This window comes from Jaculus jaculus, chromosome 6, assembly GCF_020740685.1.
Source record: "Jaculus jaculus isolate mJacJac1 chromosome 6, mJacJac1.mat.Y.cur, whole genome shotgun sequence".
Taxonomy (NCBI): domain Eukaryota; kingdom Metazoa; phylum Chordata; class Mammalia; order Rodentia; family Dipodidae; genus Jaculus; species Jaculus jaculus.
The window spans coordinates 136,000,372-136,018,233 of NC_059107.1; the positions used below are offsets into that span (position 1 = coordinate 136,000,372).

At 36.5% G+C, this 17,862-nt stretch overlaps 1 protein-coding gene across 1 annotated transcript in view; it reads right to left on the minus strand.

Annotated features, from left to right (window-relative positions):
• Nucleotides 1–17,862, minus strand: part of Eea1 (early endosome antigen 1) — a 127,254-nt gene that overhangs the window by 32,614 nt on the left and 76,778 nt on the right. The window contains exons 11-17 of the mRNA XM_045151905.1: nucleotides 17,511–17,849; nucleotides 16,389–16,538; nucleotides 15,256–15,375; nucleotides 10,148–10,351; nucleotides 5,842–6,042; nucleotides 4,196–4,309; nucleotides 662–817 (exon numbers count right to left, since the gene is read on the minus strand). Coding sequence (XP_045007840.1) covers nucleotides 662–817; nucleotides 4,196–4,309; nucleotides 5,842–6,042; nucleotides 10,148–10,351; nucleotides 15,256–15,375; nucleotides 16,389–16,538; nucleotides 17,511–17,849 — 1,284 coding nt within the window. The remainder of the gene's footprint in view (nucleotides 1–661; nucleotides 818–4,195; nucleotides 4,310–5,841; nucleotides 6,043–10,147; nucleotides 10,352–15,255; nucleotides 15,376–16,388; nucleotides 16,539–17,510; nucleotides 17,850–17,862) is intronic.

A 17,862-nucleotide genomic window follows, 5' to 3' on the forward strand; every position in this document is an offset into this window, starting at 1 on the left:
GATTTTACAACAAAAAAATTATACAGGGCTAGAGGGATGGCTTAGCAGTTAAGGCATTTGCCTGCAAAGCCAAAGGACTTATGTTTGATTCCCTAGGACCCATGTTAGCCAGATGCACAAGGGGGAGCATGTGTCTCCAATTCGTTTGCAGTGGCTGAAGGTCCTGGCATACCCATTCTCTTTCTTTCTCTCTCTCCCCCTCTTTCTCTGCCAAATAAATAAATAAAATATTTTTTAAAAAATTTATACAGACTACCTTGTTGGTGGTCACTTTGAAATATATTAACACTTTACAACAAAATCATCGTATCTGTCAACTGTCATTTACAAAAGCAACCCATTAAGGAAACAAAAATGAAGCCGGGCATGGTGGCGCACACCTTTAATCCCATCACCTGGGAGGCAGAGGCAGGAGGACTGCCATGAGTTTGAGGCTACCCTGAGACAACATAGTGGATTCCAGGTCAGCCTGAGCTAATAAATAAATAAATAAATAAAAAAGAAATTCAAAACTAAATCATGAAAATTACCAGTAATTTTTGACATTATATACAACCTCATTTTTCTTTATTAATTGCAAACCTTTGATTCCATGTACTCATCAGATTCCAAAGTTATTAAGTAGAAAATGAGACAAATTTGACTTTTTTTTTCTACAAACCTTAATCTGGCCTTCTAGCTCTTCAGCCTTTTGTTCTAAAGACAGGTGCTTCTCTTTGTACTCTTTGAGATGGATTTCCAGTTGACTGCAGTGTTCTTGTTTTTCCTGCAATTTTGCAGTGACCTGATCCAGCTGCACAGTGATCTTATTTAACTCCTACAGAAAAGCACAGTTGAAGAAAACTTTGGGAAGGCTTACTATGCTATGGCACCCAGATATCCACTTAAAGAAAAATTGAAGTATCTGTTTTTTTTTTTAAAAAAAAATTATATTTGTGATAAAGGAGAAAGGAGGAAAGAGGGGAGGAAAGGGAGAGAAAAGACAGAATGACTATGGGCACACCAGGGCCTTTAGCCACTGAAAGGAACTCCAGATGCACACATCTGGCTTCATGTGGATACTGGGGAACTGAACCTGGGTTGTTAGGCTTTGCAGGTTAGTGCCTTATCCCCTAAGTCATCTTTGCAGCCTTCTACCTTTTATATAAAAAAAATATTTGGGGCTGGAGAAATGGCTTAGCAGTTAAGACACATGCCTATAAAGCCTGAGGACCCACATTCGATTCTCCAGGTCCCATTTAAGCCAGATACACATGGTGGCACATGTGTCTGGAATGCATTTGCAGTGGCTAAAGGCCCTGGCATGCCCATTCTCACTCACTCTCTCTCTCTCCCTCTCTCTGTCTCTAATAAATAAATAAATAAAAATATTTTTAAAAATATTTGGGGGATGGAGAAATGGCTTAGTGGTTAAGGTGCTTGCCTGTGAAGCCTAAGGACCCATGTTCAACTCTCCATGTCCCACATAAGCCAGATGCATGAAGTGATGTAAGCACACAAGGACACATACACACAAGGTGGCACATACGTGTGGAGTTTGACTGCAATGGCTGGAGGCCCTGGTGTTCCAACTTATTCCCTCCCCATAAAATATATATAAATTTGAAGTAAGACCTCAGGTAAAGTCAATCATCTGTCTACTTCCTTTATATTGGTGGATAAAGGAATAAAGTTTTGCATAAGGTAACACACCAACTTTATATAAGTACTGGGGGCTAACTGATTTGCACCACTGGAGCTCCAGTGTACCAACTTTACATGTTTAACAGTTAAATAATTTTTTATGAAGAGGGGGGCACAATGCTAGGCAAGCACTCTACTACTGAGCTATATCTCCAGCCCACTTAAATAGCTTTTAAATGTTTTTCTAAAAAAGAATTATTTTAAGCCAAAACATGACAGAATATTAAACAAGTTAATAAAAGTAATAATTGCATAACTAAATGTTTTGGTTTTCTGAGTACTATTTAAAATAATTATTTAAAAAATTTAAGGTAAATTGAGATTAAGTCACTGTAATATCTAGTTACACAGAAAGGATATAAAGTAAATCTGCCACCCATGAATAATCACTGTTAACGCGCTGGTACCTTTCCTTCTAGTCTTTTCTATATAATAAATTCTTTTGTACATTTTTTATAGTTTTAAAATATAAACAGGCTGAGGTTATAGCTCAGTGTTAGACCACTTTTCTAGAATGTATGAAGGCCCTGGGTTGAATCCCCAGTAACACAATAACTTTACATTCTATTTTATTTATTTAATTTCTTTTGGTTTTATACAGCAATGCAACACAAAGCTTTTTGGTATTTTGTTCTAAATGTTATACTCATCTGCATAAATTTCCATTTTACTTATATGGCCCATTTTTTTTTAGCAGAGTCTGCTCTAAATTATTAGATTGCTAATACACTCGGCATTTAATACACAGATGCTACTATTATTCTCTTAGGACAAAAGACTGGAAAATATGGAAAATGCTGATGTTCTTTTTAAAAGTTAATTTTGTGTTTTAATTTAGCATACAAAGCAAACATTTCATTAAGGTGTTTTCATATGGACTTTGTTTTGGTTGGCCTCCTCCCTTTTTCTTCTCTCTCATGCCTCCAACCCAGTTCTGAATTTCTTGAACACAGTGCCAACAGCTGCCCTCCTTCCTCCACCCCAGGCTGTACTAACGTTCTTTTACCACCAGCAATGTATTGAAGTCGCTTGTTCTTCCACACCCTTGCCATTTCTTCCACTGACAATCAAACACGTACTTTTTCTCTATAAGGGCAAATGTAACCCATTATTGTTTCAGTGTATAACTGATTCTTAATGAATCTGAGCATTTCCTACTGAAGTTTTGAATGTGTATACAAGTTGAGCATGCCTTTTCTGAAGTGCTTAGAACCAGAAATATTTCACATTTCTCTCAGATTTGGAATATTACTTTACAGGTTAAGTATCCCTAATCAGAAATTGAAGATTCTAACTAATCCAAGTTCCATCATCACTGCTCAAGTAATTTAGATTTGGGAGTATTTTGTATGTCAGATTTCCTTAGAAACTCCTGAGTTTCCTTGGAGATTCATTTGGTTTTCATAGTGCTTAAATAATGAGGTTATTATTAACACTTTATCAAACATATTTTAGAAAATGGTTATCTTTTCCCTATTTGCTATAGAATATTGTTAGTAAAATTTTGACAGATAAATTTTAAACTTTGATGTGGCTGTTCTCATAAACAGCTTTTCCATTATCATTTCTGGCTCTCCTATCTTGTTTAGAAAACACGCTCTAGATGTTTTTAGCAATATTGTTAGTAAAATGTAAGTAGCAGAACCATGTATACTATGTGATTTAATGTGTATAAAAGAAAATTAGTGTGTGTGCATATGTGTGTGTGTGTGTGTGTGTATATATATATATATGTAAACTTTCAATGTTTATCGAGATCAGGAATTACATATACCGTATTTAATAGAAAACCTTTCATTTAAGGAAAAAATGTAATTAGAGTAAAAGGATAAATATGAAAAACTGCTTTGTTTTAAATTTGATAGACTTCTGTAGTCTTTTAAAAAATGGACCAAAAAATAGTCTACTTGATAAATAAATTCTACAAATTCCTGCTTATAAAAGGTAAGAAAAACACACCAGCACTTTGATCTTGATCCTAAGAAATAAATAGGCTACTATTGAGAAAATTAACTTACCTATTTCTTCCATCCCCATACTCTCTCCTAAATTCCAAGAAAGAGTGACTCTTACAATTGAAATGTAAAACAGTGTCCTTTTCCCATTTCTCAATGGCAAGAACATGTGGGTCATGAGCTGACTACCTACGAAAAATATGTGGCCTACAGTTCTTTTCCAATCGTTGATGCTTGATGACAACAACCTATACTTAGGAGTGAATGATGAATCTCCCATAAGGCCTAGTCTAAGGAGGACACACATATATTACCGGAAACCCAATCACACCTGCACACCCGTTTTATTGGAAAAAAAAAAAAAAAAAGATGGTATTTTCTTCTCCATCTCTCTGGCTCCTTACCATCTACTCAGCTTTTTCTGAACTCAAGAAAGACTTAAAGATGCAAGTCTATCACAAGGTTATGTAAAACTTGAGTGCCATCTTTACATATCAGTAATTAATTTATCTACTACAACATTTTATTATAACATGAAATAGTCCCCAATTCCCTACCTGCTGTTTATCTTGTAATGCACTTTGAGCTGTATCCAAATGATTCTGAAGATCAGCCCTTTGTGCCGTTTTTGCTGCTTCTGCTGACAATAGTAATTCAGTTTTGGCTTTGATCTGCAACAGAATTTACAAGTTATTTAATTTCATATTTAATTGTTGACTTTCCCATTCTTGAATTCACATTGCTGTTGATATTAAATTACTCAAAAGTCAAGTTGCTTGATAGAAAAAAATGTAATGTAAATACTGAAAAAGATGTACGTGAAAATCCCCAAAACAGAAATAAGATACAAGAGTCCTAATAATGTTTAGGTAACAATGAGAAGCTATTCCTGTATAACAACAAAACCCTACACTACACCTTTAACAAAGAAATAGTGTCAGGAGTGGTAGCACAGATCTATAATCCTAGCATTCAGGAGGGAGAGGTAGAAATGTAAATTCTAGTCCAGCCTGTGCTACACAGGCTCAGATAAAGAAAAAAGGAGGGGAGGGGAAGATAACAGAAAAGGAGAGAGGGAAAAAAGTATACTCCTTTTCAATAATAAACATGCATTATGTTATTTTATTTCTCATTTTTAGTGGAATCATTTTCCTAGGATAAAATAAAGGAGTAGAAATGGTTATATATTTATCTTCTATAATATAAACTTCTCTTCTATAGTACAGGAAAAGAAACTGATAAGAATGGATAAAAATTGTATTTTACTTCTCATACCATGATTGAGTCACTGAATGGAACTGCTATATAGACTTATGTAACAATATAATGAAAATACATAATGGGTTTACATATGGCCACTTTTTACTAATTAGGAACTTTACTATATGGAAAAATCACGAAATTGTGTGTTGATCCCATTCTCTTCCTGTTATCTTCTTATCTACCCTCTTCCCTTCCCCTATTCCAGTGTGGGCCCTCCTCAGTGAGGCTACTGGTACTCACCATGGATTATGAATGCAGCAATCTTTGGGGAGAGGCAATAATTCAAAATATTCCTTCCTACCCTGTGGCTCTTAAAATCTTTATGGCCCCTCTTCCACAATGTCCCTGAGCATTGGGCAGGTGTGCTATAAGTCAAGTTTAATTACTTGAGTGTTAATTTGCTTTAGTGTTGAGCTCTGCAACCACTGGATTTCTGCTTTAATGAGTCTGAGTGTCTTCAGTGTCTCTCGCCATCATATAGCTACTTTAAAATCATTTAAAGATGATTTTTAAAACATCAAACATTTAAGAAGAGTTTTTAAAAAATTAACAGAAATAGGTTAGTTAGTAATTTGAGCTTCTAAAGCAACAATATAGACTTGATCAAACTAGAGAAAAGGCTGGTGGCACACACTTGTAAGCACTGGGAAGGTGATAGAGAAGGATCAAGAGCTTACGATCTTCTTTGGCTACACAAGTTTAGGTCAGCCTGGGCTACATGAGACCAGTCTCAAAATAAAATTAAAGAAATTAAAAAGAACTAGCGATTTTAGAAAGAGAAGAACACCTATACAGACAGGAAGGAAGCTCAACAAGCTAGAAAATTTGTATTCTTTTTTCCATTAATACATAAGGTAAAAATAAAGAATTCAGAATAGTTCATAGTCTCAGTTGGTTCTTTATGCATACAAAGTCATTAAACACCTTAATTCTGTATTACCTGTATGTCAAGCTGGGAGACCTTCTCCTTGCTTTCATTTAACTGACCACTCAATTCACTGACACTTGTTTCCAAGGAAAGGACACGGTCCTGTGCAGCACGAAGATGTGACTTCTGCTCCTGTACCTGGTCATGCAGATTCTCCTGGGCTTGCTTATGACTTTCTGACTGATTCTTTAGCTTTTCCATCAGTTGAGTTACCTATTATACAAGCAAAAATCCACAAAAAAACACACCATGAGAATATTAAGTTACTATATGACAGATCATTTCAGGCTTTTTCAAGTAAAATTATTCAAACCATTCAAAAAATGTTAACACAGTATCTCAAATCACAAGAAATAACATCAAATCTACACATATTATTTTAAAATCACCTTTAGCCAGCTATAATTTACATGCTATAAATTAATCTAAATATATAATTTCAAATTTGATAATTATCACCACAACTTTTAGAGAACAGATCTTTAGAGAATATTTTTGTTAACCCAAAATATTTTCTCATGTTCCTTTATAGTCATGCCCACTTCCCATCTCTTCCTCAGCAGGTCACTGATCGTAGTAGCAACAGTTCCTAACATATTGTAAATATTTTAAATTGTCAGAATGATTTAGTATAAATATTTTTGTGTCTTGGCTTGACTTTCATGGTGTTATCTTTTGGAAGACATACATTTCTTAATTGAGATAAAATTTAATCCTTCTTATATTTCTTTCCATGCAACTTGTCTGTGGAGTTAATTATGCTTTTTTAAAATATGTGAATTTATGTTTTTAATTAAAATTTAAATTTGTTCTGCCATTATTTCCACAAATATGTTCCTCCTTATCATCCTTCCAGTGACAGTCACCACACTGTGCTACCCTAGGTAACAGCGCCCATGCATCACTAGAGCACTATTGTACCTCTAATTTACTCTGGACAGTTTCATTGCTTTGTCTCTATGTTCACTGCCATTTTATTCTACTGTCCAACTATTTTAAGTTTTTTAATCTCTTTCTGTTCTACTTACATGGTTATTATACATCAGTTCTATTTCCATTATTATAGCTTTGCATTGATACTCATACGGAGTAAGAAGTGTTTTAAAGTACTTGTCTAATGATTCCATTATCTTTGATTTCAGGGTTTGTTTCCACTGAAAGATTTTTCTGCTAGTTATGATTCACATTTTTCTGTTTACTCATTCTTTCAGGTATTGAGACTAGTTTGAATTGTGATGTTTTTATCAAAAAATGGCAAATTTTGTTCTACCAGGCAGGTACTATATTGTGGCTCCTTAGGACCCTATCAATCTTACTTTTACGTTTTCCTAGAGGAAGTATACAGTGGCTTTTATATGGTCTAGTTTATCTCCCTTAGAAGGTGTGGTATTTCTCAGTTTCACTGGATGACCCCAAATGTCAGTGATGTTTTTCATCTCAGATTGGCTAGAGCCCTATGTGAGCTCTGGCAATTTTCCACCCTTTATCTTGTTCATGGCCTGGACTCATAGAATCTTACCTTGTAAATGCAAAACCTAGCATTCAACCATAATCCAACAGACCCTAAACACATTTCTAGCACTTGTACTCTGTACTGACTGTTCTTCTGACACTATACACCAAGAATTCAAGCTGCCTTAGCTTAGCCTTCCTGAAGTTCCATCTCTTCATGTTGATCAGTATTCCACTCCTCAGCTCAATGACATCACTGTGCTTTCCTTGGACTCTCCAAATCTCCAAATCCAAAGTCTGAAAAAACATCTGAGTCTCGTTGACAAAAAATAATTTTTGGAATTTTTTTAGGAGCAGGAGGGAGGGAGAGAGAAAGGGAGGGAAGGAGGAAGATTTGGTACACCAGGGCCTCCAGCCACTGCCATCAAACTCCAGACACATGCAGCACTTGGTGTGCATGTGCAACCTTGCATGCTTGCATCACCTTGTGAGTGTGACTTGTATGGGACCTGGAGAGTGGAACCTGGGTCCTCAGCCTTGCTAGGCAAGTGCCTTAACCAGTAAGCCATCTCTCTAGCCCTTAAAAAATGAACATATTGCGAATTGGCTATGTTTCCATCAGGATGGATGGAAGAATGGATGGATGGATGGATGGATGGATGGATGGATGGATGGATGGATGGATGGATGGATGGATTGATTATACAGAGAAAAACAGATAGAGAGAGAATGAGTGCACCAGGGCCCCCAGCTACTGCAAACAAATTCACTCCACCTTGTATATCTAGCTTATATGGATCCTGGGGAATTGAACCTGGGTCCTTAGGCTTCACAGCCAAGTGCCTTAACTACTAAGCCATCTCTGCAGCCCAGGTTATCTTCTTTCATCTCCTCTCCCCAAACCCCATTCCAACGAGTACCCTCTTCAGAGGAGACACTAGTAATCGCTACAGGGTTATGTATACACTAGTCAGTCCATATTATATTGGGAGGACTTTCTGTGGCTCTTAACCTCCTTTCTGCCTCTCCTTCTATACTCTTCCCTGAGCCTTGGAGGACATTCTAGAAGTTTCCTTTAGTGATGAGCTCTTAGCAGCCTCTTATTTTCTGTTCTTATGTGTCTGGACTCTCCACAGCATCTACTACTGTCTCCATGGAGAAGGTTCTCTGGTTAGCAGTGAGAGTAGCACTTTGGTTTCACTTATCTCAAGAGTCACAGCTCTGCACTTTGCCTATAATGTAATGGTTGAAAATGGCTATTATACATTTTTCCACTTATAGTTATTCATAACAAGAGTGCTAAACAGGTATCTGTTACTCCAGTGTGGCCAGACTCAGAAGCATATAGATTTAATTTATTGTTTTTTAACAATGCTTGACTTTCTTAATCATATCCTTATCATAACCAGTGTCATGTTACAGATAATAAAAAACCAGAATAAGAAATTCTTCAAAAAATTAGATAGATTATATAGAGGCTGGACAGATGGCTTAATGGTTAAGGCACTTGCCTGCAAAGCCTAAGCCCGGTTTGACTCTCCAGATCCCACATAAGCTAGATGTACAAAGGTGAGGTAAGTGCAAGGTGGCACATACCCAATAGGTGGTGCAAATGTCTGGAGTTCAACTCAGTAACTGAGGCCCTGGTGTGCAATATTCTCTCTCACTCTCAAATGAAAAAAAAAAAAAAACTAAAAAATTAGACAAAATAAATCCTCAAAAGAATTTTTTAAAACTAACCTAGAACATTGTAGCACACAATTATAATCCCAGTATTCTGGAGATACAGAAAGACAGACTGCCACAAGTCCAAGGCATGCCTGGTCTGCAAATTTAAGGCCAGCCAGAGCTACAAAAATGAGTACATGTCTCAAAAAAACCAACTTGGGTAGCCAGGTGTGGTGACCCATGACTCTAATACTTCAGGAGCTGGAAGGAGAAGAACCACGAGTTGGAGGCCAGTCTCAGCTATATGCAAGACTCTGATCTCAAAACAGGCAGACAACTATCTTGGAGTTCAGGGAAATTTTATGTTATATTCTCATTTCCTAATGACAGAAGTGATGTGACCTATAGACAGATACTCTGTTAATACTTTCTCATTAAGATAATAATATTCTCTTAATAGATAATTCTTCTACAACAGCAACTATGGATTATTTTGTTTGAAAATATATTAACCTAAAGCTTTTAAGTTTCTCTTAAACTACATGTGAATTTTGGAAAAAAACAATCTATCAAAATTATAATCTATATACTGCCCAAAGACATATACATTATCAAATATAAGTAATGTTGAGTTTCAATATTACTTCAATAGTAACTGATACTGGATTAGTGCCTCTAATTTATTTATTCTGTTATTTGCTCCTCTTATTAAACATCACAAAATACCAAGGGGCAAGTATGCATTATCAGTGACATCTCTACTTTTCCAGACAGCAAACAAGATGAAATGATTTACCATAGTCACACAGGTAATAAGATATATCCTGGAACACAAAATGAGGATTTCCTTTGTCAAATCATGTTAACTTTCACTATATTAATGATCAATCTCTATGGTAAATCAGATGGTATCTGACAAAAAATAAGTAACATTTTAAAAGGTGTAAAAAGAGCCATCATAGCCAGGTGTGGTGGCACTTGGGAGGCAGAAGTAGGAGGATCACTGTGAGTTTGAGGCCACCCTGAGACTGCATAGTGAATTCCAGGTCAGTCTGGACTAAAGTGAAACCCTGCCTTGAACCCCCCCCCCAAAAAAAAGAAAAAAAAAGCCACCATGATGAATCGTTTAAAAACACATTAATGCACTCCAGAGAGATGAAAGTAAATTTTAGGCATCTAATACATTTTACAAACTTACTTGCTCCTGTAATGTATGGTTTTTTTCTTGCAGCTGATTAAGAACAGCAGTCTCTCCTTCACCGGCTTGAATTTTTGCATAAAGATCTTCCCTTTCCTTTTCTAGTAATGAAATGTTTTCTTTACTCTTCTGTAATAAGGCTTCAAGGTTCTGAATCTTTTGGTCCTTATCACCAATTTGACGCAAAACTTGTTCCAAATCATTCTGTAAAGAATTAAAACTATTATTTTTTTAATAGCAGAAAACCTTTAAAGTTATTCTTTAAATATAAATGACTGATCATTTTTATCATTCAAATTCTTCATCCTACATTTTAAAAATTATTATACTTTACCATGGAAAACTTAATTTTCTGTAACTATATGTTTAATAATATAAATCTGTATTAATCATAGTAAGATAGAAATGAACAGAAGAAAAGTTTGCTTCACACTTTTCCTAACACTCTGACCTCACCCCCAACACTTCTGAGCCTTTTCAGACAGACACCTAGGAATCATTCCTTACATATGCCAGGCACATTCCCACCTCACAGCTCTAATAATTCTTCTGCCTAGAATGCTTCCCTCAGCCATGTGATTACTCCTTCTCCTTCGAATGTTTGTTCAAATATCGACCTCTCAAGCAGCCCTACACTGACCATTTCATTTCAAACTAGCTCTTTCCAATACTCTATATCCTATTTTTCTTACCAATGCACTCATCTTTAGTACATAGTATATAATTTATTTCCCCTATTCATTTACCTCTCTCTACCCCCTCAATTAAATATATGGTGCACAAATGTGAGTATTGTTCTCACTGACTGACTGATGTATATCCAAGACATCTAATGCATATATTCTAAAATCATCAGTGAATAAAAAAATGCATTATGCTCTCACACACATACATTTATGCAAGTTCACATCTACACCCCAGGAGGCTCTTCTAGCAATCAACAAAGTCCTCTTCTCTGACTTCCCAAGGATTGCCATGTAACATAGAGCAAATTCAATGCCCCCCATACATCCAGAAAAATCGTCATTTTCTCAAATTATCTTTACCCACAGCCTCTGCCTCCACCTTGTGAAGAGAGCCACAGTGCTTATACCAGAACAAGGCTCTACCAGGCCCTTCATAAACCCTCTAGTAGCCCATACAAGTTTGCAGAGACAAAGCTAATAGCCACCTGAAATCCTTGATGTGTGCCAATATTAAAATAGCATTACTTTCAAAGATGCTTCATGTTTCTCAAAACTTCAGTCATGAAAAAAAGCACATCATCTCCCTGATCTTAGTTCCTGCTCTTGCCAAGAACTCCTCTGTCCACACTGCAGCCACAGTTCCAGCATAAGTTTCTTTTAGTTATCACTACTGCCAGTCTAACTGAAATCTGGGTCTTGTCCCAGGTTCGCTGGACAGAGCGGTCAAGGAAGCGGGCTTCTTCTTGCCTTTGCACTGGCCTCATTCTCCCTCCTGTAAGAACTGTGCTGCTCATTCTTCCCACCGCACTTCCCTGCTGCATCAGCAAACCCTACCTCACTCAATGCGACTTGAGACCTGCTTTAGTCCTTGTCTCAATCCCCATTTCTGCCAATATCCTGAGAAATACAAAATACAAACAAAGTTAAGACCATAGCCATTCTTACCATCTTAATTCCTGGACTTCAACTCATCCACATTGCAGTTGTTTCCAAACAAGATTTTGTAATAACCTAAAAAATGTTTCAGCTTTAAAAAAAAAAAAAAAAAAACCCAGCTATCTTACTCTGTAGCCAGAGTCCTCCTATCTTGAAATTTCATGGCCTCCACTTCAGTATCAATTACTTCCGTTTCCTTCACAGTTATTCACTTTGTGCCTAGCTTCCTGTCCAAGCCTCACACGGGGGCATAAACTAGTCTCAACTATTCCTATAGCAGCCACATCCTCCATTTCCTTTTACCTCAAAATTTATGAGGCAGCCACCTCTCAAAATACCAACTCTACATCAATGTTGGATGTGCTCTTTCCACCCCGTGCTTCTATGCATTGGTAGAATAAAGCACAAGCCTCACAGTTCAGGTTCCAACCTTCATTACACACTCAGAATCATCTTTTCAATCTGTTTGTTCAAATAAGGTCTTCACTCGAAACCTTCTCAATAACTAGTAAAAGCTTCAGTATTATCTCCAAGTCTTCAATGTTTGCTGGCCTGATATTGATCTATTTCCAACTCTGAAACATAACATTTTGTCAAAAGTTATCTATCTTGACTTTTGATTCTTGTACTTATATAATCATGTATGTGTCTATATTTACCTCCTTTCCTCATATTTCAGTGGATAAGTTCAAAATCATCACTCATTTTATGTGTGATACCATAGCTTATTAACATCTAATTCCTTTTCCAATATTTTTCCCTGTTATGAAGTGATTTTTATTAAACTTATTTGGACATACTGTAGGTCAAATAATATTTTTTGAAGATAACAATCATAGACTTTAAAGCTTGACAAAATTAGTAGCTTCAAATCTTTCCCTAGACCAAGCATCCCTGCCCACTTGCTATACAATTCACATTTAAATTTCAAAAGTAAGTTGTGGGCTAGAGATATAGCTTAGCAGTTAAGGTACTTGCCTGGGAATCTTAAGGACCCAGGTTGGATTCCCTAGTGCCCATGTAAGCCAGATGTACAGGGTGGCACATGTGTCTAGAGTTCATATGCAGTGGCTAGAGAGGCCCTGGCACACCTGTTTTCTCCACCGTCCCCCTCAATCTCTCTGCTCTTTTTCTCTCACAAATAAGTAAATAAATAAATTGTACTTCCTTTCCCAACTCCTTCATCTTTCATTTACACATGAACTACAAATCAGATTTTCATTTCTATTATTTATCTATCAGATATCTTTACAGGCTCACATTAATTTTTGTTACACTTTAAGCTCCACCAAAACCTAACATTTTAATTCCAGCTAGCTTTACCTACCCTGTCCTTGCGACTTCTGTGTGACATCTACTCCTATGCTGACAAATACAATGAGCTTCTCAGTTTACATTTAGTTCAGCCTCTATCCTTCTGATTACCTAGGCAAACCCCTTAGTCATCCCTGAGTACTCTCAATGCCCTACATCAACCCATTAGCAAACCAGTCAGCTTTACCACTGAGACACATCTATAGTCTGATCATTTGTCACTACTTGCACTGTTGCCACTGACATCATTTCTTGTCCAAATTGCTATAGTGGTAGCATCTCAGCTAATTTCTCTGCTTCTATTCATGTGTCCCAGTCCACTCTGTACAGTAGCCAGAGAAGTTCTATGAAGCTGTCAACCCAAGCATGTTACTCCTTTGCTCAGAAACCTCCAGATTCGCAACTTACTCAACCAAAATAATAATAATAATGATTAATAAAAGTTAAAGTGAAGTATTTAAAATTACCTATGAAGTTCGATGTGTTATAACCCCATGACTGCTGAGACCATGACTCTTTTAACTTCCACTCATACCCCTTCCTGAGAAATGTCCTCTCTGATCTCCACATGGTATATATCCTCCCTTTCTTTGTGTATTGCTCTCCTCAAAGAAGCCTTCCCTAACAATCTTATCTAACACTGCATCTCTCCAACACTTTTTAAATGTTCTCTTCTGCATTTTCTTTTATGCATTTGTAAGCAGAGAGAGATGGAAGAGAGGCAGAGAGAATGGATGTGCCAGGGACTCAAGCCACTGCAAGTGGACATCAAATGCATGTGCCACTTAAGGCATCTGGCTTTTCCATGGGTACTGGGGAAATGCCCTGGGGTTGTTAGGCTTTGCAGGCAAGCACCCTAACTGCTAAGCCATCTCTCCAGCCCCCTCTCTAAATTTTTATAGCCCCTTACATGCTTCCAACTCCCTGACACTCCTTTTGTCATCTCCAGAACACAAAGCACCACTTAGTATACATTCTGCTTATCTACTATGGCAATTGTTTTGTCTCCCTCGTTATGTTCCATGAGAGCAGATATTTTTGTCCACTTTGTTCAATGCCATTCTCACAAAATCAGTTCCTTGAATGAGAATAGACATAAATAAATACCTTGATTGAATGAACAAAAGAAGACAAATGAATCCAATATTTCCATCACTATTTGCCTGGCTCCTGTGCCACACTCCAAATTCAAAAAGGACTGGCTACTTACTGCAGAAATGACTTATTGCCTACCACAGACATTGCACTCATTCGTATGAACACATCATTCATTACCTGGTGCTTTCCTAGAAGGCAGGCACTGTGCCTCTTTATTTTTAGTGCTGGGAAGTGCCTGGCAGCCATGCTCAATAATAGCAATATGTCAATGAAAGGATGGAAGACTAAAGGCAAAAGAAGCTTCACTTCAAACATGTGGGTATCCTGCTCTCACCATAACAAAACTAAAACTAAACCTCTTCAACCTTTCTATGTGGTAGAATCTATATGAATTTAACCCAATTAGTTATATTTTCTGTACCTATAATTCTAATGTTCAATAACAGTTAAGAAATAAAAAACAAGACCAACAAATAAAATACTACATTCTCTTATAGAAGTAAAAACTTCTTTTTCATGTAGCTAACTAAACTAGAAAATTTTATTTGAATATATCTTAAGGTTTTTCAGTAGATAATAAACAATAAAATTTACCAATAATTTAAATTAAATACATCTAGTTAAGTACATTTAATAAATTTATCTGATTAAGAGAAACATAATACATTTCAATATTTTATTAAAACATATGTATACAATAAACAAATGTGTTTATAACAATTTAAATTTTTAATATTATTAATTTTTTCATTTGCAAGGAAAAAAAGAGAAGGGGCGCACCAGGGCCTCTTGCCACCGCAAATGAACTCCAGATGCATGTGTCACTTTATGCAGCTGGCTTTATGTGGGTACTAGGGACTTGAACCCAGGCACTTAGGATTTAAAAGCAAGTGCTTCAACCACTAAGCCATCTCTCCAGCTCCAATTTTAAATTATTTTAACTCTTCCTCATAGCAGTCGAAAGAAAAGAGATTTTCCGATTAACAAGCACTGAAAATTATCAAAACTCCTCATAATTAAATATTTTGTATTTGCAGTACCAGTACAACAAGAGTCGTGCTTTGGTTTACTGACCTGCGCTTCCCGGAGCTTAGCGGTGGTACTCTGCTGAAGAGCCTGCTGTTCTTGGTGCTGCTGTTTTGCTTTCTCTAGCTGATGCTGCAATTCTGTGGAATTTGTTACTTTTTCCTTCAACTTAAAAACAATTAATATTGTCAATTGGCAACTTAAAGTATAATGTTACCTTCATAAATATCTTGGATTACCTCAATTCTCAAATCTCAAGAGAAAAATAAATTTAAATCATATAGAAAAATCATCTCTAAAAGCAATATCTAATTCCCTGTAGAATCTTAATTTCATAATTAAGAAACCAGTCTCTAGCCATAAAATCTCATCCCCCCACAAAATATACAAACCTTTTTCCAGGCTGATATTTACTTCATTATTTTTCCTGTATACCAATATCATAAAGAATTTAATTAGAGCCGGGCATGGTGGTGCACCCCTTAAATCCTAGCTCTTGGGAGGCAGAGGTAGGAGGATTGCTGTGAGTTCGTGGCCACCCTGAGACTACATAATGAATTCCAGGTCAGCCTGAGCTAGAGTGAGACCCTACCTCAAAAAAAAGAAAAAAGAAAAAAAATTAATTAGATACAATTTTTTTAAAAAAATGCAACCTATGATATTAGTATTTATTTTGTTTTTCCTATAATAGTTATAAAATAATCAAAACATCTACCACATTTAAGATACTACCTCTAAAAAAAAGCTATTAATGAATCTATAAATTTTAGCCCTTAGTGCTTGTTAAATGAAAGTTACAATGGAATGACTTTTACCATATGAGTAACTATAACTTTAATCATGATAGCACTGAATCAAATGGTTAATTTGAAAAGTGAAATCCTCACATACATAAAAATTGGGTTTATATGCACAACTACCTATCATAATGATCCTCACCAATTATTCATTGTTCAGTTTCATTAGTAAGTGGTTCTTCCTGGGAAGAAAGAGTCCACCAGCCTGAGAGGGTCAACCTCAGAGCTTCCTGCCTAAGGCTAAAAAGCAGTCCTGTTTGTGCATTTCCACTGAGAACTTTAGTGAACACAATCACAATAACATTAGTAACTTGAAAATGTAGTACATAAGGAGCAGATTTCCATATATTTTCTACTATCAACTCATTTAAAATGCTAGCTCACCTGTTCTTCGACACGAGAAAGTTTGAGTTGTAAGTCAGCTACTTGTTGTTCCTTATCCATCAGCTTCTCACTTGAAAGCTGTCTCTGTTCTTTCAGTCTTCCATGAGCTTCCCCTAGTTGGCGTTCAGTCTCCAAAAGTTTGCTATGTAACTTTAAAAAAGAATATGCATGTATGCAAACACATAAACCACCTACTTATAACACTGTATTTTATTTTTCACCAATAATACTTTCAAGATAACTTGAGACCTTAGATCTATAAAATAACTTGAACAAAAACCAAATTTTAATCACATAAATGATGATGAATTACACAAAATAATGACTAAGTAGTACATATTTTATTTTTGTTTTATTTCTCTATGAAAGATAACAAGGAAACAGGGACTCTCATCTGAAAGTGTTGGGCTTTCCTACAGGTTTAAATGAAATGAAACCTAAAACTTATCTTGTCAGTGCACACTCAGACCTATTTTTTAAAGTTCCACAGTGAATGAATATGTGTGTGTGTGTGTGTGTGATTGTGTGTGTGTATACACACACACACACTCTCACATACACACATATATAGGGTATAACATTGCAGCTCAAGCTGGACTGGAGTTTGCTATAAATCTCAAGCTACTCTTGCATCTACAATCCTGTCTCAACCACCTGACTGCTGGGACTACATACATTTGCCATTATGTTCAGTCCCAGTTGACAAGTTACATTTGAGTACTATACAGAGCCCCAAATCAATCCCAAATCCTCCATTTGGCAAACTACCATATGTATATGGCACATATATAATTTTCTATGGACTAAGTAAGACACAGAAAATTATTACAGGTAATCCTCATCATTAACTTGAAAAATGCCACCTATGGGCTGGGAGAGTGGAGAAAGAGAAAGTACGCCACGTAATATATGGGTGGCCCTGTATTCAATCCTCAGTATCACTGAGTGATGACATCCAGCTGACACATAAGAAAAATTTACCCTGGGCTAAGAACCATCACTTTCTCAAGTTAGTTTCTCTAATACCACTATAAGACATACTAAGACCAAAACAACAACAACAAAACAAACCCACAAAAACCCATAAGAAGCATTATAACAGATGAAGCTAGCAGCTCTTACCTGGTTAATGTCACCTTGCAACTGCAGCCCATGCTGATGCTCCTCCTCTCTCTGCTGTTGCAGCTGCTTAAGCCCTGCCTTTACATGCTGGTACCTGGCCTCTACCTCGCAGAGCTCCTCTTTGAGCTTCCGAGCAGCTTCTCCTTGTTCACTCAGTTCCGTCTGCACCCTCTGCAGTGAGGTTTCAGATGCACACAGTCTAGACTGAAGCTGCTGACAGTCCAGGTCCTTCTGATGAAGAGCTACTTGTAAGTTCTTTTTACTGACAGACTCTTCACTTTGCTTCTCCTCTAACTGGGTGTAATCCAGTTCTTTCTTCAGCAACTTTTCGGTCAGGTTCTGAAATATCAAA